This window comes from Trichomycterus rosablanca, chromosome 11 (genome assembly GCF_030014385.1).
Source record: "Trichomycterus rosablanca isolate fTriRos1 chromosome 11, fTriRos1.hap1, whole genome shotgun sequence".
NCBI lineage: Eukaryota > Metazoa > Chordata > Actinopteri > Siluriformes > Trichomycteridae > Trichomycterus > Trichomycterus rosablanca.
The window spans coordinates 5,051,161-5,076,750 of NC_085998.1; the positions used below are offsets into that span (position 1 = coordinate 5,051,161).

Consider the following 25,590-nt stretch of genomic DNA (forward strand, 5'->3'; position numbering starts at 1 on the left):
TTATTGTATGTGATTATTAAGTATTATAATAAGTTGCATTATTGTATGTGATTATTAAGTGTTATAATAAGTTGCATTATTGTATGTGATTATTAAGTATTATAATAAGTTGCATTATTGTATGTGATTATTAAGTATTATAATAAGTTGCATTATTGTATGTGATTATTAAGTATTATAATAAGTTGCATTATTGTATGTGATTATTAAGTATTATAATAAGTTGCATTATTGTATGTGATTATTAAGTGTTATAATAAGTTGCATTATTGTATGTGATTATTAAGTATTATAATAAGTTGCATTATTGTATGTGATTATTAAGTATTATAATAAGTTGCATTATTGTATGTGATTATTAAGTGTTATAATAAGTTGCATTATTGTATGTGATTATTAAGTGTTATAATAAGTTGCATTATTGTATGTGATTATTAAGTATTATAATAAGTTGCATTATTTGATGTGATTATCACGCATTGTAATAACATTTAGCAAATACTAAGCTGTATCATAAATGCTGTAGCTTGGCTAACAAGATCTCACAAGGTCCGAGAACAAAAGCACTGAACTTCATGATGCTTTTACCTCTGATTCCAGTTTCATTCAGCACCAGCAGCTCCTGCAGGACTCAGCGGTATGAGGAGCTCGATCCCAAAATAACCTTCATACCGACATGAGACACAAATCCTCCTGCAGATCCACATCCTGTCTGAGAAACACACATCCAAACCCGAGGTCCATCAGGTTCAGCGTTCTCTTCATGTGCTGCTACATTCTCAACAGAACCGCTCAGGAGAAACGAACTGCAGAACTCGTTCAGAAGTACTGTATTCACACTCTCACAGCCCCGGAGCAACACGATCTCACTGTGTGTGTGTGTGTGTGTGTGTGTGTGTGTGTGTGTGTCAGAGAGAGAGAGAGACTCATTACAGGTGAGGTTCAGCCTTAGTGAACTGTAAAAAAGCAAAGACATAATAATACAATAAATGAAGGAATATTATATTCAATTCTGGTCAGGGTCTCAGTAGGTCTGGTACCGGGTGCAGAAACACACTCTGGAGGGCAACACCTACACAAATCATTTACTTACAAAGGCAGCCAATACACCTATCGCATGGTTTTGGATATGGCACAAAACCAGAGTACTTGTTTTAGATTCCTTACCAAGGTCTCCAGCACACGTTTCTGTTCAGTACCCAGTATGCCAACTGCCACAAATCCTCACACTACTATTATTCATAGCTGTAACAATGATTCCTGAGGTAATCATGTTTTAACACAGCTTTATCCAATTCAGGGTCGCGGTGGGTCAAATTCACTGGGCGAAAGGTAGGAAACACAGCAGACAGGTCACCAGTCCATCACAGGGCCAACACACACTCACACACACACCTAGGGGCAATTATGTATCTCCAATTAACCTGACTGCATGCCTTTGCACTGTGGGAGGAAACCGGAGCACCCGGAGGAAACCCACGTGGACACAGGGAGAACATGCAAACTCCACACAGACAGAAATCAAACCCAGAACCTTTTTGCTGTGAGGCGACAGTGCTACCCATTAAGCCAATGTGCCGCCCCCAGGCATAATCACCAATTCTAAAACACTCACTCACTCACTCACTGTCTTAACCGCTTATCCAATCAGGGTCGCTTGTGCTGGAGCCTATCCCAGCTTCTCAATGGGCGCAAGGCACACAATAACACCCTGGACGGGGCGCCAGTCCATCGCAGGGCAGACACCCACACACACACACATTCACCTATAGGGCAATTCAGTGTCTCCAATTAACCTGACTACACGTCTTTGGACTCTGGGAGGAAACCAGAGCTCCCAGAGGAAACCCACACAGACACAGGGAGAACATGCAAACTCGACACAGAAGGAACTCGGACCGCCCTGCCTGGGGATCGAACCCAGGACCTTTTTGCTGTGAGGTGACAGTGCTACGCACCAAGCCACCATGCCGCCCCAATTCTACAACAGTGATACATTTATGCAAGTAAAACTTTAAGATTAAACAAAACAAGATATTTAATGTTTGTTTACATTATGTTTATGTTTACCTATGCTTTATTCTGGGTTTGGTTTCCCTGGAATCGATGAGAGGAACGCAGTAACAGGACGGGATGCAGATCATCACAGGGCTTCTGGTATTGAATAATAGATCAAAAGTAGGTGTGAGAGATAAAAAGCTACAGCAGCCCCACATGGAACAGAATTAATTAATAAAAACATATGCAGTATATCTGATCAATATCATCATCTGTTTTTTATTATTTATTCACTGAATAACACAAGCAGCCGCTTCATTTCTGATGTCAGTGATAAGTTAACTGGTTATAACATTATTTTGTGCTTATAAAGCCTCTCTACAGATTGTCCGTGTAGGACAGCGAGGACGCAGATGTGATGTCTTGTGTGGATAAACCACAGCTGGACCTAAAGAGTAAACAAAAAAGCAAAAACAAAGCTGGAACCCTGCTGAGAACCAGTATGAATCAAACCCTTGTGATCGGAGGCCAGGCTTTAAGATGAGGATTTAGGCCAGATTCATATATACACTATATTGCCAAGAGTATTTGGAGCTTGTTGGACGTCCAGTTTCAAAAACCAAATCGTATTAAGATAAAGCGACGTCTGTGTGATCTGTTCAGCTCTGACAACAGCCACACATCTAAAAAAAAGGCTTCTCACAAGAATTTGACATATGTCTGTGGGAATTGGTTCCCGTTCAGTCAAAAGAGCATTTGCATGATTGAGCACTGATGTAGTTAAAAAAAAAGCCTCAGTTGATGTTTCAATTCATTCCCGAGCTGTTGAATGGGGCTGAGGTCAGGGTTCTCTGCAGGACACTTGAAATAGAGCTTTTCTTCATAGGGGCACAATCATGCTGGAGCAGGAAAGGGACTTTCCTAAACTGTTGCTGCAAAGTTGGAAGCATATCATTCCCTTTATATAATGAATTTATTACACCTGAATTCAAAAATTAGAAGTGGTGTCCCAATAATTGTACCTATATAGTGTATGACCCTGTTTAACCTGAATGTTAGTGAGTCCCAGCTTGCACTATGATGAACAGCTACAGCTTGTTTAGGGTTCATACACTTAACTAATTCCCAATAAACTGTCCTGTCTGAGAACAGTGAATATGCTCATGTGGCTCTTTTTTAGACACCATCTTCCAAAATCCAGTGCAATTGCATCTATAACAGTCCCATTAGTCAAGGAAAGCTTTTCACATTTAATTTATAGAGCATTTGTGAGGTCAGACACATTACAATTCCACCTAAAATGTGTTTAGTGGGATTGAGAATCTATGCTGTACTGAACCTACACTATATTGCCAAAAGTATTGGCTCGTCTGCCTTCACACACATATGAACTTGAGTGACTCCCATTATTAATCCATAGGGTTTAATATGATGTCGGCCACCCTGTGCAGCTAACAGCTTCAACTATTTTGGGAAGGCTTTCCACAAGGTTTAGGAGTGTGTTTTCCAGAAGTGCATTTGTGAGGTCAGACACTGATGTTGGACGAGTAGGCCTGGCTCACAGTTTCCGCTCTAATTCATCCCAAAGGTGTTTTATCGGGTTGAGGTCAGGACTCGGTGCAGGCCAGTCAAGTTCTTCCACACAAAACTGGCTCATCCATGTCTTTATGGACCTTGTGCTTTGTGCACTGGTGCACAGTCATGTTGGAACAGGAAGGGGCCATCCCCAAACTATTCCCACAAAGTTGGGAGCAAGAAATTGTCCAAAATCTCTTGGTATGCTGAAGCATTAAGAGTTCCTTTCACTGGAACTAAGGGGCCGAGCCCGACTCCTGAAAAACACCCCCACACCATAATCCCCCCTCCACCACACTTTACACTCGGCACAATGCAGTCAGACAGGTACCGTTCTCCTGGCAACCGCCAAACCCAGACTCGTCCATCGGATTGCCAGACGGAGAAGTGTGATTCGTCACTCCAGAGAACACGTCTCCACTGCTCTAGAGTCGAGTGGCGGCGTGCTTTACACCACTGCATCAGACACTTTGCATTGCGCTTGGTGATGTAAGGCTTGGCTGGAGCTGCTCGGCCATGGAAACCCATTCCATGAAGCTCTACACACTGTTCTTGAGCTAATCTGAAGCCCACATGAAGTTTGGAGGTCTGTAGCAATTGACTCTGCAGAAAGTTGGTGACCTCTGCGTACTATGAGCCTCAGCATTCGCTGACCTGCTCTGTCATTTTACGTGAGTTGCTATCGTTCCCAATCACTTCCACTTTGTTATAATACCACTGACAGTCGACTGGGGAATATTTAGTAGTGAGGAAATTTCACGACTGGACTTGTTGCACAGGTGGCATCACGGTACCACGCTGGAATTCACTGAGCTCCTGAGAGCGACCCATTCTTTCACTAATGTGTGTGGAAGCAGTCTGCATGCTGAGGTGCTTGGTTTTATACACCTGTGGCCATGGAAGTGTTTGGAACACCTGAATTCAATGATTTGGATGGGTGAGTGAATACTTTTGGCAAGATAGTGTATATTGAAACTATATGGTGTAAATGTTCTGTGTACGGACATGCAAACTGCAGACTAGCACACGACCCCACTGGAACATGTGAAGCCATCAAGGTCTTTTTTTCACCAGCCAGCACATAAAGCTGTAACACAAACAAAAGAAACAACAAGCTGTACTCAAAGTAATCCTCCACCAGACAGAGGGAGTCGCTATTGCAGCAGCAACAGGATCCCCATCCAGCCTTCTGTCACTTCGACAGAGCCCAGTGTAAGACTGCTGGGTCACCTGAGATCTAAAATGATCTACAAATGGTTTGTTTTAAAAGAGAAAATTCAGTAAATATGAAGACACAAGTCAACTCATCAGGTGATAAAAGGTAAGCACTTGCATATACAGATAAATAACATGAGCGAGTCTCAGTTCTCTGCTTACTGTTCGTCTGGTGCATTACATCAGGTCCTAATCCACGTTCACATTTCGATCCTTCATTGGGAGTGAGAGTTTACCCCCGAGCTCTTTCCTGCAGTGGGATTAGGGCTGGATCAGATCTACCCAAATCTGACAACAGTACTTAACATTGCGTGATATTTCTGTGGCCATGACGTATAAATTAGACGGCAGTGATGACAGACACCAGACAGCAGACTGCAGCTTCAAACCCATGTCCCGATGTCTTGCATCGCTTCTCTTGCATATATAGATGAGAAGGTTCGGTTCTAGCCTTGATCTAACGAGCTAAATCATCTAATCAAGACTGTCAAAAGCACCGGATCTGGCTAGAATGGATCTAGAAAGTGAAAGCCCGGGATGAACACACAGACAGGGCGAATTTAGCAGCTGCTACATGAAGCAGCTGCTACATGAAAAAAATGCACTTGCAAATTACTTTTTACAAGCCCTGGATGATTATACAATGCTAAGCATCAGCTAGAGTCTTGTAAAAAAAAAAAAAACACTGGGGCAGGAACTGTCTGATGGATGATTCTGAGGTTGGCAGATGCAGGAGAATGCTTTCTTATTGCATAGTGGTGTCTGTCTGTCTGTCTGTCTGTCTGTCTGTCTGTCTGTCTGTCTGTCTGTCTATCTATCTATCTATCTATCTATCTATCTATCTATCTATCTATCTATCTATCTATCTATCTATCTATCTATTCATATACATATACCGATCAGCCATAACATTAAAACCACCTCCTTGTTTCTACACTCACTGTTATCAGCTCCACTTACCATATAGGAGCACTTTGTAGTTCTACAATTACTGACTGTAGTCCATCTGTTGGTCTGCATGCTTTGTTGGCCCCCTTTCACTCTGTTCTTTAATGATCAGAACTCCCAAGGGACTACCACAGAGCAGGTATTATTTAGGTGGTGGACCATTCTCAACACTGCAGTGACACTGACATGGTGGTGGTGTGTTAGTATGAGTTGTGCTGGTATGAGGTAAACACCTCACTGTCACTGCTGGACTGAGAATTGTCCACCAACCAAAAATATCCAGCCAAAAGCGGCCTGTGGGCAGCGTCCTGTGACCACTGATGAAGGTCTAGAAGATGACCGACTCAAACAGCAGCAATAGATGAGCGATCGTCTCTGACTTTACATCTACAAGGTGGACCAACTAGGTAGAAGTGTCTAATAGAGTGGATAGTAAGTGGACACGGTATTTAAAAAGTCCAGCAGCGCTGATGTGTCTGATCCACTCATACCAGCACAACACACACTAACACACCACCACCATGTCAGTGTCACTGCAGTGCTGAGAATGATCCACCACCTAAATAATACCTGCTCTGTGGGGGTCCTGACCATTGAAGAACAGGGTGAAAGCAGGTTAAAAAGGTTGCAGGTATGCAGTTGTAGAACTACAAAGTGCTTCTATATGGTAAGTGGAGCTGATAAAATGGACAGTGAGTGTAGAAACAAGGAGGTGGTTTTAATGTTATGGCTAATCGGTGTATATAGAACATGCAGGATCTTCTTGTGAAATAAGACAGTTAAAAAATAAACCAATCATTCACTTCTTGCCAATCAACATGAAAACCCGGTGTTTGGACAGACAGATGAAGCTGCTCCTGGTGTGGCTTCTCCGATAGTCAGTGTTGATTTTGGAAAAGAGTAAGGAGTAAAGAGTGAGCAGGCAAAAGTTTATCATTCTCTTTTAATATCCTGTAAAATACAGAACCAAAGGTGAAAACTCAAGAAACAAGAGGAGGAAAAGTCACCTGGATCTCAACCAGCAGCATAAAAAGTGGAACAGAAGCTGATTAAACACGTCAGTCTTTCTCTGTTGGACAGAATAAGAAACGTATCGGATTGTTTTCGTCCAGGAAATGAACTATTAGCAGCACCATTAGGAAGACTAGAGGAGCTCACGTACGGTCTATTACACCTGTGTGACCAAAAGTATCTGGACACCTGACCATGACCTGGTTGGACGTCCCAGTCCAAAAAGAAATGGTAGTTAAAATATTGTAATCTCTATGTGACGTGTGAAGGCTTCTTACTTTAAAGACTTTAAAGTATGTCTGTGGGAATTTGTGCCCATTCAAACAAAACTGGGCACTGATCAACAGAACCTTAGTTGAGTTGATGTTCCAGTTCATTCCAGAGGTCAGCAATTCTTCATGTCTGTGTCTTTATAGAGGGCCACAGTCATGCTGGAACAGGAAACTGACCCTCCCTAAACTGTTGCTGCAAAGTTGGAAGTATACAGCGTATAATTGATTTATTACACCTGTTAGCAACTGTTGTGGCTGAAACACCTGAATTCAGTCATTAGTAGAGGTGTCCCAATACTTTTGTATGTATAGTGTATTTTACTACTTAAATAAGTAAGTAAATTGTATTTTTTAGACTTTTTTTCTCAGACAGTCAGAACTTGAACCTCCATCAAAGCTAAAACATGTTCGTGTCGAGGATGAGCTCAGGCCACACACAAAACATCCATCAGATTAGGAACAAAAGCCTCCATAGGAGACCTAGACCTTGAAGAGAAGCCAGGGAGGAAAGTATCCAGAAAGCTTGAGAAATTTGCGGAACGTTGTTTTTTCCTGGGTGGCATCGGTGTAACGTTTCCATTCATCTCTCCTCATGCAAGTTCCATTTTGCTCCCTGGCTCCCTGGCTCCACGTTCTCCGGTTTCTCATTTGGTGTGGGTGAGCGTGTTGAGGCAGGTGCGGGTGTACGCCGGCGTGTTCCTCATCTCCAGCACGCAGTCCCTCACCATCTCCACGAACACGGTGGGCCAGAGCTTGTGCAGAGCCTCCCTCTTCACGCTGGTGCTGGAGGCCGAGCGCAGGAGACCGTGCAGGTACTGATCCACCATAGCGGTGCGCTCCAGCACCTCACCGCCGCCCTCCTGGGAACGACATGCAACAGCAGGCATTAGAGATTTACTGCTCACAAAAGGAAACATGGCAGACTCCTGTGGCAAATGGTTTAAAATAAATGTATGATCTGTCATGACCAAAAAGGGCCACAATTCCACCCAATGCACATTCTAGAAATTCTTATTCTTATATATATATATATATATATATATACAGTGTATCACAAAAGTGAGTACACCCCTCACATTTCTGCAAATATTTCATTATATCTTTTCATGGGACAACACTATAGAAATAAAACTTGGATATAACTTAGAGTAGTCAGTGTACAGCTTGTATAGCAGTGTAGATTTACTGTGTTCTGAAAATAACTCAACACACAGCCATTAATGTCTAAATAGCTGGCAACATAAGTGAGTACACCCCACAGTGAACATGTCCAAATTGTGCCCAAATGTGTCGTTGTCCCTCCCTGGTGTCATGTGTCAAGGTCCCAGGTGTAAATGGGGAGCAGGGCTGTTAAATTTGGTGTTTTGGGTACAATTCTCTCATACTGGCCACTGGATATTCAACATGGCACCTCATGGCAAAGAACTCTCTGAGGATGTGAGAAATAGAATTGTTGCTCTCCACAAAGATGGCCTGGGCTATAAGAAGATTGCTACACCCTGAAACTGAGCTACAGCATGGTGGCCAAGGTCGTACAGCGGTTTTCCAGGACAGGTTCCACTCGGAACAGGCTTCGCCAGGGTCGACCAAAGAAGTTGAGTCCACGTGTTCGGCGTCATATCCAGAGGTTGGCTTTAAAAAATAGACACATGAGTGCTGTCAGCATTGCTGCAGAGGTTGAAGACGTGGGAGGTCAGCCTGTCAGTGCTCAGACCATACGCCGCACACTGCATCAACTCGGTCTGCATGGTCGTCATCCCAGAAGGAAGCTGACGCACAAGAAAGCCAGCAAACAGTTTGCTGAACACAAGCAGTCCAAGAACATGGATTACTGGAATGCCCTGTGGTCTGACGAGACCAAGATAAACTTGTTTGGCTCAGATGGTGTCCAGCATGTGTGGCGGCGCCCTGGTGAGAAGTACCAAGACAACTGTATCTTGCCTACAGTCAAGCATGGTGGTGGTAGCATCATGGTCTTGGGCTGCATGAGTGTTGCTGGCACTGGGGAGCTGCAGTTCATTGAGGGAAACATGAATTCCAACATGTACTGTGACATTCTGAAACAGAGCATGATCCCCTCCCTTCGAAAACTGGGCCTCATGGCAGTTTTCCAACAGGATAACGACCCCAAACACAACCTCCAAGATGACAACTGCCTTGCTGAGGAAGCTGAAGGTAAAGGTGATGGACTAAACCCAATTGAGCACCTGTGGCGCATCCTCAAGTGGAAGGTGGAGGAGTTCAAGGTGTCTAAAATCCACCAGCTCAGTGATGTCATCATGGAGGAGTGAAAGAGGATTCCAGTAGCAACCAGTGCAGCTCTGGTGAATTCCATGCCCAGGAGGGTTAAGGCAGTGCTGGATAATAATGGTGGTCACACAAAATATTGACACTTTGGGCACAATTTGGACATGTTCACTGTGGGGTGTACTCACTTATGTTGCCAGCCATTTAGACATTAATGGCTGTGTGTTGAGTTATTTTCAGAAGACAGTAAATCTACACTGCTATACAAGTTGTACACTGACTACTCTAAGTTATATCCAAGTTTTATTTCTATAGTGTTGTCCCATGAAAAGATATAATAAAATATTTGCAGAAATGTGAGGGGTGTACTCACTTTTGTGATACACTGTATATACAGTATATATACGTATATACAGTATATATATATATAATGCATTTTTCTCCCATTTTCTCCCAATTTAGTGTAGTCAATTTGTCTTCCGCTGCTGGTGGATCTCCAATTGTTTGCATTTGAGGAGGGTATATTGCTGCTCACGCCTCCTCCGACCCGCTGGACGCCCTTAACAGAACCCTTTTCCACCCATGCACTCTGCACAGGTGCCTCTATCCGCCAATCAGGGTCCTTACACTGCGTTTGAAGACCCCGCCCACATATTCCGGTCACTCTCCCTGCAGGCACTGCCAATTATGCCCGCTAGATGGCGCCCAGCCGACCGGTGGCAGCGCTGAGTTTCGAACCCGAGGAGTTTAGAATCTCTGCGCTGGTGTGCTAGCGGAATATTCCACTGCACCACCTGGGCGCCTATTCTAGAAATTCTATTTATTTTAATTTATTTTCCCCCTTTTTTCCCAATTTAGTCATATCCAATTACTTAGTTGTATATCCTTTGCTGTAAACCCAACTGTCTAGACCCCTGCATACAGTAGCTGTATCCAAGCCCTGAATGGTCCTGAATCTAATAAAAGTTTGGCATTGTTTTAAATCTGGTGATTAAAGGCCAGAAAATGTGCTTTTATTAGTATATATGGAGGCATTACGGTGCTGGACTATAGGAACATAACCAGGAATCAAAGGTTTGCACCATAGGGTGCTCCTTGTCATAAAAATGGTAAAAGTAGCTCAATAATGGTAAAAATAGCTTAATAATAAGATTAATGGCAATTATATTTATTAAAAATCAAATCCACAACACAATAGTGAACAAAATGTTATAAGGGTGTGAATACTTTTACATTCTGGCCTTTCACTGCTTTGACATATCACTGTGCTGTCTGAACTTTATGATACATGCAGCTGTGTTTGCAGCTGTGATCTGTAACTTTAAAGCAGAGAATCTTTTTCATGTGGTGTTTTAATGATCGGATCCACGCCCTGTACACACATGCTTGTGTACGAGAGACTGGGATTCTGTTCTATCTGTCAGGTGTATCACCTCAGGACTATCGGAGCTGAAGTCCCTGCTGGGGTAGTTAAACAGCGCTCGGCTCATGCTCTCCCCCAACAGCTTGCCGTTTTCCCTCAGCTCCTCCGGGCTCAAACCCAGCCTGCGACCTCTGCCCTCCAAAAGGAACTGCAGTTGCCTCTTTCTAAAGAGAGAAAGTCAGACAGAGGGGGTAAAGAAAGGATTTATTTTTAAAGATTAACATTAAATGTCATTTTGTCATGACTTATCTGCTCTTATCAGTTTGATATCTGATACGACACCTACCAGGGGACCATATATTGAATTGTTTTTGGATCAGGGAGCTGGAATAGGGGTTTGCTTCAGTCACTCCATGCATCAGTCTGGTATTGCAGTACCTCTGGGAGCAGTGCATCCCCCTGGAACAGTGGTAGCCTAGTGGGTAGAGCTGTGGGGCACCAACTCGATGGTTCAAATCTCAGCTCTGTCATGCAGCCTGTTGGGCCCTTAAGTGATGCCATGGGTGCCGTACAATGGTGTGAGCGTAACACAGTCAGCGCATCCCTGAGACGGTGGTAGCCTAGTGGATAAAGCTATTGGGTACCAAGATGGTTGTGGGTTCAAATCTCAGCTCTGTCATGCAGCCTCTGTTGGGCTCTTAAGTGAGACCGTGGGTGCTGTACAATCGGGTTGATTGCTCACGCATTAACCTGATATTGCTGTGCTTCCGGGAACAGCGCATCCCTGGGACAGTGGTAGCCTAGTGGGTAGAGCTATTGGGTACCAACTAGATGGTTGTGGGTGCGAATCTTAGCTCTGTCATGCAGCCTCTGTTAGGCTCTTGAGCGAGACCAGGGTGCTGTACAATAGTGTGAGCGTAACACAGAGTCAGATTGCTCACACAGTAACCTCCAGAAACAGTGAATCCCTGGGACGGTGGCAGCCTAGTGGGTAGAGCTGTGGGGTACCAGCTAGATGGTTGTGGGTGCGAATCTCAGCTGTCATGCAGCTACTGTTGGGCCCTTAATAGTGTGAGCGTAACACAAAGTCTGATTGCTCACGCATCAACCTGATATTGCAGTACCTCCAGGAACAGCGCATCCCTGGGACAGTGGTAGCCTAGTGGGTAGAACTATTGAGTACCGACAAGATGGTTGTGGGTTCGAATCTTGGCTCTGTCAAGCAGCTAATGTTGGGCCCTTGAGTGAGGCCCTGGGTGCCATACAATGGTTGGGCTGTTGGGCCCTTGAGCGAGGCCATGATTACAGGTTTTAGCTGACACCCCGTCTTCACCCCGAGTCCATCACAGGCCTGGAGCCGTGGTGTCACCTGTGCTTGGGCTTGGTGTGACGACAGTAGTCACCAAGAGTCTGCCATCAATGTCAGGGTGACAAGCACAACTACAGCTTTCGGAGGACGATCCTGAGAGAAGGCATGTCTAAATTCTTAGATTCCCTTAAATACTCCTACTGAGGCGCCTTAGTGCAAATAATCTGCCTTATGAGTTCGATGTCTTATTAGAATCCTCTCTACTGAGGCAGCTGATCAGGTAGGTAGTAGGCAGCGAGGCAGCTCACTAGGTTTTCAGACAAAAGTATTGGGACACCATGTATGCAATGTATGCACTGTTTTGTAGACAGAATTTTTGTGTATGTAATGTGACGTAGAGACGAGAGTGAAGAACAGAACTGGATGTTTGATCGCACACACTCTGTAACCTGGATGTGGATGAACTGCAGCATTTCAGCAGCCGGCTTCAGTTCCCTCTGCCAAAGATCCGACCCGCTGCCTACCTGCAGGCTAAAATTCTGCAGGTACACTGCTGCAAGTATGAGTGGGTGTGGATTTACTGTATAAGTGTGTGTGTGTGTGTGTGTGTGTGTGGGGTGAATGTTCTAATAGTTCGAGACAGAACAGAGATGTTCCACTGGAGCCACTGGTTTAAATACCTGCGAGGGTTTCACAGAAAAACAGTCTTCTATTAGAACACTTCCCACCTGCTGCCAAGATAGCCTGGGGTGGGTGGTGAGGTGATCCTAAACCAAGGGTTTACCCTTCGTGTCTTATACAACACACACACACACACACATACACACAGTATCGTAGGCACACATGGCAGCTGCATTAAACAAGCACCAACCTGCCATCACCTCGCCACCCTCTCACCTACAGCGCTAGAACTATTTCAGGAAGTCTTTACACTTTCATTCAGTCACACACACACACACACACACACACACACACACACACACACACACACACACACACACATCTTACTGGCACATTATCATGATCAACCCCCATAACCTAAATCTAAATCTAAATCTATGATAAACAGTACTCAGATACCAGTAATGGGCAATAATCAAGACCGGTTCTGTGTTCGCACACTAAGTTAGGATGGTGGACCGAGTAGCTTGTGCATTTGTAATACATTTCTCAAGAACTGAAATTGTGTATTTAATTTTCTTTTTTTTTTTTTTTTTATTTATGCATTTTCTCCCTTTTTCTCACTAATTTATCATAGTCAGATTGTCTTCCGCTGCTGGTGGATCCCTGATTGCAGCTGAGGTGGGTATATTGCTGCTCACGCTTCCTCGAACCCTCACGCAGCCCTTAGCGAAACCCTTTTTCAACTATGCAGTCTGCACAGGCGCCTCTCTATCTGCTAATCAGGGTCCTTACACAGCGTTTGAAGACCCCACCCACATAGTCCGGTCATCCCGCCCTAGCAGAAACGTGTCTACTGCAGGCACTGCTAATTATGTCCGCTAGATGCACCCAGCCGGCCGGTGGCAACGCCGATTTTCAAACCGAGGAGTTCAAAGCTGGTGTGCTAGTGGAATATCTCACTGTGTCACCTGGGCGCCTCAATTTTCGAGCCTTTTTAATTCGTTTCACAGATTCGACTGTGGCACTCGGGTGCCGCAGCGGTCAATTACGGTAAATTTTGAATCCCCAGCGGTGCTTGATGATTAGCTATGTTTGTAGGGGGATGGCCGAGGACCTATGTTTGATCGGCATCCTGTCTGGTATGCGTTACTGCACTGCACCCAGTGATGCCGGTGAAACCGGACCCACTGCAACCCTGCTCAGGGTAAAGCGGTGTGTTATGTTTGATATCATCTGATTATTAGTATTTTGCTGCTTGTGCATTAAATACTTATAGTTGTTAAATCCTCCCGTAGCTGCTTGAGATGTGGCTGGGAGATAAGCAACATGTCTTTGGTAAGCAGATAGGAAACAACAGTTAGCACAGAATGGAGGTTCCAAAGTCCAACACCCAATGTAAGGTGACTAGAGCAGTATAAAGGGAGGCACACAACTGTTACTTGTTCTTCAGCTATTCCACTGCTGTAAGAACCCAGGAAGACATGTGTTGCTCCAAAATGTGTAAATATCACTCACATTAATGTACAAGTTCTCCATGCCGTGGGCATCAACATAAACCATACCATGACAAACCATGACATATTCTGCTGCTGCCAACCTGAATGATGGATACATTTAAATTGTATTATGTATTATATATTATATATGGCCTGTAGAAACAGTCCACGCTTAAAGCGTTGAGGTGCATTCGTGAAAACTTTAAGTTCTTTAAACATGGTCACTGTCCAAAAAAGGGGAGAGAACCACAGCAATCTGGCATCTCTGTGATGGAAAATAATATATGCCAGGGTGTGATGGGTACATCAGCTCTGACTGTGAAGCTAATGGAAGCCTAAATTGGCACGGTGGCGTCGGTGCCACAAGCAGAACAGCGCTGACAGACGGAGTCGGAGCTGAAATGATTTGTCTGCACTTAGGAATGTCTGCTGGTGCCAAGGGTACCACCCTGCATCAGACCTAATACAGGTCAGAGCATTCTCGTTTTACTCTCGACAACACACACCTGCAAGTGTAACAAATGTACACACACACACACACCCGGTCGGCCAGACAGTAAGACAAATAGACTGAGAGACATTATGTCAAACATTGTCAAACCTCATTGTCCTCTTAATGATCTTCTACTCTACTGTGTATGAATTTGTCCCCTTTCCTTTGCAAAACTGCTTCAGATCAGACCAGCCGCACAGGTCCTCCACATCATCACAACGTCAGTACCAAAAATGACACCATTTTTAGAAGGGTTTACCCCTTTCATTCCCACCCTAGTCATTCCAGGTCTCTGTTGGCATCCTTTGCTGTTTGTACCTCCACTGTGGTGTCACTGGCTGTTTCTTTACCACCAGTAGATTCTCACCAGTGTTTAGCACCCGTTTACTCCTGCTGGCACCTCAACCAGAGGGCGCCAATGGCTTTCTTTGCAGCAGAAATAAAGAGAACACCTTATAACCTTATATACCTTATATACCTTACCCTTATATATACCTTAACCTTATATATACACAGTCAGAAGTTCTCACACTGCTCTGCATTTTGGCTTTTTAACTTCTGACCGTGTATCACTGTGAGACGGGAAGCGAACACAGACTCGACACATCAAGGTCAGCTCGTCTCTTCATCACACTCAGACTTGGAAATGTCTCGGACATACACACGCTGCAAGTACACTCACCTGGACTCCTCCAACAGCAGCAGCAGTCGACAGTGCGGCGTTTCAGTGGAGGCCACGTAACCCAGAGAGCCAAAGAGACGTTCAGCCGCCATGACATCGTTTATGGTCACCTGGTATCAGACAGAATTAAATTAAATCAGATTAAAGAACAACTCTACAGGAACCGAACCACAGAACATCTCAAGATGAAGTCAGAAGAGCATTCAAAACACGAGAAACACGTAACTGAGACGATTGCAAGGTCATTGCAAAGGCACCGGCCATACCAGGAAGGCATAAAGAGGCAGATAATTTTTTTGTGAATATAAACAAATGTAGAATTTGATGCCTGCAACACGCTCAAAAGATCTCTGCTGCTCAAAATAGACCGACCAGGTATAACATTATGACCACTGACAGGTGAAGTGAATAACACTGATTATCTCTTCATCACGGCACCTGTTAGTGGGGGGGGGGATATATTAGGCAGCACGTGAACATTTTATCCTCAAAGTTGATGTTTGAATCAGGAAAAATGGGTGAGCGTGAGGATCTGAGCGAGTTTGACAAGGGCCAGATTGTGATGGCTAGACGACCGGGTCAGAGCATCTCCAAAACTGCAGCTCTTGTGGGGTGTTCCCGGTCTGCAGTGGTCAGTATCTATCAAAAGTGGTCCAAGGAAGGAACAGTGGTAGACCAGCAACAGGGTCATGGGCGGCCAAGGCTCATTGATGCACGTGGGGAGTGAAGGCTGGCCCGTGTGGTCTGATCCAACAGATGAGCTACTGTAGCTCAAACTGCTGAAGAAGTTAATGCTGGTTCTGATAGAAAGGTGTCAGAATACACAGAGCATCACAGTTGCAGGGCTGTTTTGGCAGCAAAAAGGGGGGCCAACACAATATTAGGAAGGTGGTCATAATGTTATGCCTGATCGGTGTAGCTAAGATGAGAGTTGAGACAGATGTGTGTTTACCCCTGTGTTTCATCACCTTTCCTACGTTTTAATGCTTTGGGAACTGAGGACACAAATTGTTGCAGTTTTGCAGGTGGTATTTTTGCTAATGCTTCTTTATACTAAGATTTTTTCTGCTCAACCGTCTTAGGTTGCTGTCGTTTCTCCTACATTTTCAACAAAATTCAGATCCGGACTGCAGGCAGGCCAGTCAAGCACATATACTCTGTGTCTACAAAGCCACATTGTTATAGCGCATCATATTTCTAAAATTCTGCTGTTTACTTTTAAAGCTCTCCATGGTCTGGCCCCAGCTTATCTTCAAGAGCTCCTTCACCCTTACATTCCCTCTCGCTCCTTAAGGTCCTCCGGTGGTGGGTTTCTCGCTACGCTTCTGACTAAACTGTCCTTGATGAACGTCAGATCTTTTAGTGCTGTTGCTCCTAAACTCTGGAACTCTCTGCCTCAATCCCTGCGATATTGCTCTTCTGCTCTTCCCTACGAAAGACTTATCTCTTCGAACAGTATTGTTGTTCCCTCTGTCCTGTAAAGCCACCTTGAGACTGTGAAATGCGCTATATAAATAAAACTTATTATTATTATTAAAATAATCATGACATTTCTGGGTAAAGATGTTGCCTGGATGGGGGCACATGTTGCTCAAAGTTCCTAATATACCCATCAGCATCATTGGTACCTTCACATATATGCAGGTCACCCATGTGGACACTGATGCACCCCCATGCCATGACAGATGTTGGTTTTTACACTTTTTGCTGAAAAAGTCACAACTGAAATGTGTTGTTTTTACTTAAGTTCTCTTTGCATAATTAAATGTTAATCGATCTGAAATAATTGTACACAGAAGCAATAAAATCGTACGTTATAATCCGGGATGCTACGCAGTCGTACCTCTATGCCGTTGATTTTCTGCAGGTTGAGGTGATTGAGTCTGTAGATGAGGAAGGATCTCCACAGAGTCAGGCTCACCACCGGGTTTCCTTCAGGGTCGATGGTCACCTGCTCCAGCCTCTTCATCTGCGCCAGAGATGCCAACTGCAGCAAGCGGGTTATATTGGTCTCCATAAACATCAGGTGCTACACAGGTAAAAGGAGGAAGGAGATGAGGAAGAGGGAGAAAGAGGAAGAGACATGTTGAGAAAGGAACAACAAGAGGAGAACAGAGAACAAAAAGGAGGAAGATTAAAGAGAAGGAAGGATGGAGATGATTAAGTAATACCAATAAAGAACAAGAGAAAATAGAGAACATCCTTTAAAATCCAGCACTGTTGGATCAGTGGGTTATTTTATTCCATTTTCATCAAGCACTCTATCCTGGTCAGGGTCATGGGGGATTCGTTTCCACCTGAAAACACTTGCAGGAATACCCTGATCCTAGACGTAACCAATCGTGTCTGAGAAGATGCCTGGCTGGTCGATTGTACCGCTGAGTTTGAACCTGGAACCGCTGCGCCACCCAAGCACCATCAGTGGTACATCCAAATGTACATCAAGCACCTGACAGATCGATTCAGCTGAGGCCACCGTGATGGATTGGCTCCTTGTCCGGGGTGGATTTGTGCATTGTGCCCAGTAATTCCATGGAAACTGGACCCACCGTGACCCTGATCAGGATAAAGCAGTGGTAAAACATGAACATCCTAACAGGGATCTATTAAATTCTGATCCTCTTACTGAGGTGTGTTTTTTTTTTTTTTCATTTTTATCAATCGCTTAATCCTGGTCAGGGTCTTGGTGGGTTCAAATTCACCAGGAAACACTGGGCACAAGGCAATGGTACTAGGTGCCTGGATAGGCGCCGATTCATCACAGGGTATCGGCCATCCCTGACCCCCATCAGACATAGCCAATAGCTTCTGTGTAGAAGCCTGGCCGGCTGATAGCACCACTGAGATTCAAACCCTGGATCCCTGCACCACCTGAGAACCACTGTGGTAGATCATCATGCTAAAAAGAGCCACGAAGAAATGCACATAATCAGAAACAACATTCAGAAAGTATATGGTAATATAAAGCTTGCTTGAATGTTGACAGGATCTCTTCTAATGCATGTTGTTTCTTCAGTGTTGGACTACTTGACCTTTGCTCTGGTGAGACATCACTGTTTCATGTATGTTCATGTGAAAAACCTCAGCTTCACACCAGGCTCACCGTGAGGTTGGGAAATTTGAGGCGAATACGTGGCAGGGTTGGCACGATGCTGTCAAACTGGATATATCGGAAGGCCATGGTAGTGACCGCGCTGGCCGTCTGCACCCCCCAGCCCCTCTCCAGAGTGTCCAGGGCCCCGGGGCCGAACAGACGCACTGTCTCGCCATCCAGCTCGGCCACGTGACTCTCGGACAGAGACAGACTCTGCACGCTGGCGCCCCCTGCCTCCTGGAGTCTGGAAACAAGGACACATGCGGGTCAGAGTCCAGCCAATAAAAAACATTTCACTGTAGTGACTAGAGAGAGAATCTGTTCATCCATCCACACAGTTATCATTATATGACTTTCCAAACCTGCAGCATTGATAACACGTAAAAACACAGCAGTTCATGTAACGCACCGGTGTGACTAGTGTAGATGCACAAAAACCACTACAGTGCCAATAGATTCTCCTTCAGGGGGGGCTTATGGGTGATAAATATGAGTGAATAAGTAACAGACAGAGTGAGTGAGTGAATTGGTGAATCAGTGTTTGAGTGAATCAGGGAGTGAGTGAGTAAATAAGTGAGTGGCTAAGTGAATCAGGGAGTGAGTGAATCAGTAAGTAAGCGAATCAGTAAGTGAATCAGTGAATGAGTAAGTAAATCAGTGAGTGACTAAGTGAAACAGGCAGTGAGTGAATCAGTGAGTGAGTGAATCAGTAAGTGAATCAGTGAATGAGTAAGTAAATCAGTGAGTGACTAAGTGAATCAGGGAATCAGTGAGTAAAGGAGTGAGTGAATCAGTGAGTGAATCAGTGTATCATTAAGTAAATGAGTGAGAAAGTGACTGAATCAGTGAGTGAATCAGTGTATTAGTGAGTGAATTAGTGAGAGAGTGAGTGAATCAGTGAGTGAATCTGTGTATCATTAAGTAAATGAGTGAGAGAGTGAGTGAATCAGAGAGTGAATCTGTGTATCAGTGAGTAAATGAGTGAGAGAGTGAGTGAATCAGTGAGAGAGTGAGTGAATCAGTGAGAGAGTGAGTGAATCAGTAAGTGATTTAGTGTATTAGTGAGTAAATGAGTGAGAAATTGAGTGAATCAGTGCGTGAATCAGTGTACAAGTGAGTAAATGAGTAAATCAGTGAGTGAATCAGTATATCATTAAGTAAATGAGTGAGTGAATCCGTGCATCATTAAGTAAATGAGTGAGAAAGTGAGTGAATCAGTGTACAAGTGAGTAAATGAGTAAGAGAATCAATTTATCATTAAGTAAATGAGTGAGTGAATCAGTGAGTGAATCTGTGTATCATTAAGTAAATGAGTGAGAGAGTGAGTGAATCAGAGAGTGAATCTGTGTATCAGTGAGTAAATGAGTGAGAGAGTGAGTGAATCAGTGAGAGAGTGAGTGAATCAGTGAGAGAGTGAGTGAATCAGTGAGAGAGTGAGTGAATCAGTAAGTGATTTAGTGTATTAGTGAGTAAATGAGTGAGTAAATCAATTTATCATTAAGTAAATGAGTGAGTGAATCTGTGAGTGAATCAGTGTATCATTAAGTAAATGAGTGAAAAAGTGAGTGAATCAGTGAGTGAATCAGTGTGCAAGTGAGTAAATGAGTAAGCAAGTGAGTGAATCAGTGAGTGAATCAGTATATCATTAAGTAAATGAGTGAGTGAATCAGTGTATCAGTGAGTAAATGAGTGAGAGAGTGAGTGAATCAGTGAGTGAATCAGTGAGTTAATGAGTAAGAGAGGTGTAAGCACTAATGTAAACGTTAACCTGCATTTTCATCACTGATTCATTAGCTGCTGATTCAGTTTGAACTGGCCCCGGTTCAGAATTCCTCCCTGCATTCTTACAGCAGCCGATTCGTACAGGCTGAGCTCGGGTACACTCATCCCTACAGAGCTCTCTGTGTATCTAGCAGCCCTGAGTGCCTACATGGTGCGGTGCCAAATCCCCATCTGCCCTATCCATTAGCGCAGATGCTAATCAGCAAGCCTTTTACAAAGCCCTGCATTCGATAACGTGTGCTTCAATAGGATAGAAGGTATTGAGTGTGTGAGCGTGTTAGCTAAAACCCAGGTAGGAGAGAATGGACGTCCGCCTGGCCTAATTGGCCCACCTCCCGGCCCGGCCCGGTAAAGCCGTGAGAGTGGAGGATCGCTGTGAGTCTCAGGAAAGATCGATATCCGGGTGGAGCTCGGGTGGTGACCCGGGACCAGCGTGGCCTCGTGACACCCACGTTCAGGTGGGATACGTACAGGCACAACTACCGGGTTCAAGTTTCACACCCTGATGAACCAGACTGTGGGTGGGGTGAGGCGTGACACTAAAGCCACACAGGGAATCCCCGACAGTCTGTCCATGATGTGTTGCAGGAAGGAGCTGAATGAGGACGGGGGCAGAAGGTGAGACGCTACAAGGCAGCCGTTGTGCTTAAAGAAATAAAATCTCATTCAGGTGACGAGGGAAGAGGGAGATAAAAGGTGAAATTAGACCTCATTAGGCTAAGAATGAAATAATGATTAGATTACACCCAGGGAAGCATGGAACAAAGATGAGCTTCATGACCTGACATGCACTATATGGTCATAAGTATTGGGACACGTCTTCGATTATTGAATGCATTTGCTTCAGCCACAGCAGTCGCTAACAGGTGTAATAAATCAATTATATAAAGGTAATGATATGCTTCCAACTTTGTAGGAACAGTTTAGGGAAGGCTCGTTCCTGTTCCAGCATGACTGCACCCCTGTGCACACAACAAAGCTCTGTTAGGAGCTTGTTTTTGAGACTGGATGTTCAGCAAGAATTAATTAGGGTCGGAATTAGTCATTAAAAAAATCAGATAGATAGATAGATAGATAGATGGATGGATAGACAGACAGACAGACAGACAGACAGACAGACAGACAGATACACAGGGTGTGTTCAAAAACCAAGGGAGGTGCCTTGCTGTCTACACAGGCAGCTGCCTCAGTAGAGAGGATTCTAATAAGTCAGTAACTTATAAGTCAGGTTATTTGAACGCGATACTTAGACAGCGATAACATCGGGTTTCGCATTTAGCATTTAGCATCTTGCCATTCAAACCAATGGGATGGGGTGGCACAGCACGCTAGCATGTCACCTAACATCTCCCTCCGTGTACCGAAAACGTATTTGCAAATTCGCTGACAAGCCCGAACTTGCAAATAAAAACACTTGTGCAAGTTTATACAAATTAAAAATCAATAATAATTTATTTACGTTTGAAAATAACTCCATTTGTTTCTCCGCACCGTCAGCCATGTTTTTTTTTTTTTTCTGTGAGAGAAGAGCTGCCGCACTGAATTCTGGGATTGCCTTGATCACTAAGGACGCTTCCGATGCTCACTCGTTCTTGAGTCAAAATAACATTAAAATGTTAAAATGCCAACTAAACATCTTATTAAGACATCTAGGATTTCGAACAGCCTCCTTCTTGGGAGCGTGCATAGGATGACGTAAGATGCGTCTATGTAGAGAGAGAGCTAGGTTTTCGAACACACCCGATAGATAGATGGATGGATGGATGGACGGACGGACGGACGGACAGACAGACAGACAGACAGATAGACAGAAAGTCAGACAAAAAGACATACAGACAGACAGAGAGACATATAGATAGATAGATGATAGATAGTTAGATAGATAGATAGATAGATAGATAGATAGATAGATAGATAGATAGATAGATAGATAGATAGATGATAGATAGATAGATAGATAGATAGATAGATAGATAGACAGACAGACAGACAGACAGACAGAGAGACATATAGATAGATAGATGATAGATAGATAGATAGATAGATAGATAGATAGATAGATAGATAGATAGATAGATAGATAGACAGACAGACAGACAGACAGACAGACAGACAGATAGACAGACAGATCTATTCCTGTAAATCATGCTGCTACACTTTGATGGAATGATTTATCGCCGGGCTGGGTGTTATTGTTTCAGATTACGCGGTCCAGGTGCTTATCTAACAGGGTGAACATCTCAGGATAAAAGGCAGATGAAAGATTAGAGGAGTGAAAGATTAGAGGAGTGAAAGTGCAGGAGGAGTGAAAGTGCAGGAGTATGAGGAGCTTTAGGAGTATGAGAAGCTTTAGGCTGATTTATGGCTCCTGATGGGTGCCGCCGTGGGTGTCTGGAGGAGACTGATATGAGAGTTCAGTGAAGCGTCTCAGTTAAACTCGACCCGCTCTTCTTACTGTCGGGTTTATCGTACCAGGACTAATGTGGTCTGAGAGAAATCTTTATTATTATTGTGATTATCATCATTATTATTATTATTATTATTTTATTATTTTATTATTATTATTATTATTATTTGGGGGATGCAGGGTTTGAATCCCCAGTGGTGCTATTGGCTGGCCGGGTGTCTACATACAGACATGATTGGCTTTGACTTGAGAAGAGGGGTTGGCAAGGCCCCACAATGGATTTGTGCATATTTAATAAAGAGAGCAGCTTTGCAGGCACTGCATTTGTGCAGGCACAGAAGGCACAGAAGGCACAGAAGGCACAGAAGGTCTGGCTCTCAGTCAGCATTCTAATCTATCCCAAATGTGTACAATAAGACTGATGTCAGGGCTTCATCAAACTCATCAAACAGTGTCTTTATTGACATTATTTTGTGCAGAAAGGGCACAATCAGCAGAGAACAGAACAGAAAAGAGTCTTTCACAAAATATTACCATAGTTAGAAGCATTTTATCAATTCAGTATAAGTGATTTTTTAAACGAATGAATTGGAATGTTGACTGGGAGCCAGTCTAGGGTTGCCAACTTTCAGAACTGGAAATAAGGAACACCCTGGGCTGGCGGGATGCCAGGTGTTTACCTGGGGGGGGGGGGGGGGGTGTAAGACCTGTAAACAAAATAACGGGTCTTACACCATCATAGGAACATTATCAAAATGTTTAATTTAGGCTGTTTAACTAATATTATTTTCATTCTTTATAATAATAAATCAGAACCATATTTTAGGTTAAAGAACATCATGTAACATTTTTTCCTCAATAGTGAAAACAACATTTTTACATAATCCATCTTCACACCGACATGCAGCCCAGGTTCTGGACTGTGTTGCTTAGGGGGGCAGTAAGAAAATTGGGCGAGGGTTGGGGCAATGCCCACCCCAGTGCCCCATAGCGCCGGCCCTGCTTGTGTTACTTTAGTTTCACCCTAAGCCGGATTCGAACCTAGGGCAGAAGAACGTGCGTGATGCGCTCTGCCCACTGCGCTACTCAAACAGCGGTGTATTTATAGTGGTGGTAAATTCGGTTCATTTTATGCACTTGGGTTAATCTGAGTCACTCAGTAATGTGATCCGGTTCACTTGGGTCACTTGAGTCAGTTGAGTCACTTATACTGACGTTCTGATTGCGACTGATTAACTGCATTAAAATGCATCCAAATATCACTTGTCTTCCATGCACTTATCTTCTGTAAATAAATCCTTCTCTCTTAATTCTCTTGGCACCTCACACTTCTCTTGTCAGTGACAAGTTGACACTTTTTTAAAGTGAAATCTTGATCATGGGGGAGGGGGGGAGAAAATATGCTGCATTACTAATCTATACCACTACTGCTGATAATAATAATAATAATAATAATAATAATAATAATAGCATGTGCATAAAATCAGCCACATAACGAACACCAGTGTGTATCAGTTCAATACGGAACACGACGTTTAGTTTCCAAATACGGAACGATTCCGTATTTTACGGGACGGTTGGCAACCCTAAGTCAGGCCTTCTGTGCCTGCACAAATGCAGGGCCTATTTTTTATTTGAGCCTCCTGTTAAGCTCAGGTTAGCAAACTGGTTCAACCAAGTGTGTGTGTGCGTGTGCGTGTGTGTGTGTGTGTGTGTGTGTACCTCGGGTCTCTGGGACTGTTGGGGCGGCTTGTTGAACGCAATTGCAATCTACCATCACTGCCCCCTGCTGGACGATCTGGAACAGTGACAGGACTAATTCTGTCTCTTCTGAGTAAATGAACAATAAACAAATCAAGAGATTAGTACGGAAAGACAAACAGACAGACAGACAATACTGTTCTTTATTTAATAACTTATTAAAAAGCTACACTTCATTTCTAAGCAGGATCATCAGTTTTATACCTAAAAAAATGCAGAAATCTTTGTTAAATGTTTATTATTTAAAAATATCAACAGAAAACGTTTTATAAACTGAGCAGCATGTTGAAGCTGGTTTTCATACGCAGGTTTGTACATTCATTGGTCATTATATTATTATATTATACACTGATCAGCCATAACATTAAAACCACCTCCTTGTTTTTACACTCACTGTCCATTTTATCGGCTCCACTTACCATATAGAAGCACTTTGTAGTTCTACAATTACTGACTGTAGTCAATCTGTTTCTCTGCATGCTTTGTTAGCCCCCTTTTCACCCTGTTCTTCAATGGTCAGGACCACCACAGGACCACCAAAGAGCAGGTATTATTTGGGTGGTGGATCATTCTGAGCACTGTAGTGACACTGACATGGTGGTGGTGTGTTAGTGTGTGTTGTGCTGGTATGAGTGGATCAGACACAGCAGCGCTGCTGGAGTTTTTAAACACCTCACTGTCACTGCTGGACTGAGAATAGTACACCAACCAAAAATATACAGCCAACAGTGCCCAGTGGGCAGCGTCCTGTGACCACTGATGAAGGTCTAGAAGATGACCGACTCAAACAGCAGCAATAGATGAGCAATCGTCTCTGACTTTACATCTACAAGGTGGACCAACTAGGTAGAAGTGTCTAAAAACTTATTTAATTTAAATTATTTAAACTAGTATTTAAAAACTCCAGCAGCACTGCTGTGTCTGATCCACTCATACCAGCACAACACACACTAACACACCACCACCATGTCAGTGTCACTGCAGTGCTGAGAATGATCCACCACCTAAATAATACCAGCTCTGTGGTGGTCCTGTGGGGGTCCTGACCATTAAACAACAGGGTGAAAGCAGGTTAAAAAAAAAGCATGCAGAGAAACAGATGGACTACAGTCAGTAATTGTAGAACTACAAAGTGCTTCTATATGGTAAGTGGAGCTGATAAAATAGACAGTGAGTGTAGAAACAAGGAGGTGGTTTTAATGTTATGGTTCATCAGTGTACTTTTGTCCATATAGTGTAGATGAACTACACATATTCTCTGTATATATTGTTAACCCCCTTTACAGCATCACTTAATGGAAACCTATACCAGG

The 25,590-nt window shown here is 43.7% G+C and overlaps 1 protein-coding gene and 1 pseudogene across 2 annotated transcripts in view; one reads left to right on the forward strand and one right to left on the reverse strand.

Moving 5' to 3' along the window:
* Positions 1–6,673: 6,673 nt before the first annotated feature.
* The window catches only part of LOC134323446 (leucine-rich repeat-containing protein 49), a 57,077-nt gene continuing 38,160 nt past the window's right edge, over positions 6,674–25,590 (reverse strand). Inside the window, exons 13-18 of one of the 2 annotated variants that reach the window (XM_063004973.1) lie at positions 24,239–24,346; positions 18,337–18,571; positions 17,077–17,262; positions 15,234–15,343; positions 10,700–10,853; positions 6,674–7,879 (exon numbers count right to left, since the gene is read on the reverse strand). In XM_063004973.1, coding sequence (XP_062861043.1) covers positions 7,664–7,879; positions 10,700–10,853; positions 15,234–15,343; positions 17,077–17,262; positions 18,337–18,571; positions 24,239–24,346 — 1,009 coding nt within the window. In that variant the 3' untranslated portion in view covers positions 6,674–7,663. Of the gene's footprint in view, positions 7,880–10,699; positions 10,854–15,233; positions 15,344–16,507; positions 16,709–17,076; positions 17,263–18,336; positions 18,572–24,238; positions 24,347–25,590 lie in introns of those variants that run through there. The other variant, XM_063004974.1, reaches the window with a different exon arrangement.
* On the forward strand, positions 10,913–11,089 carry LOC134323700 (U2 spliceosomal RNA; annotated as a pseudogene).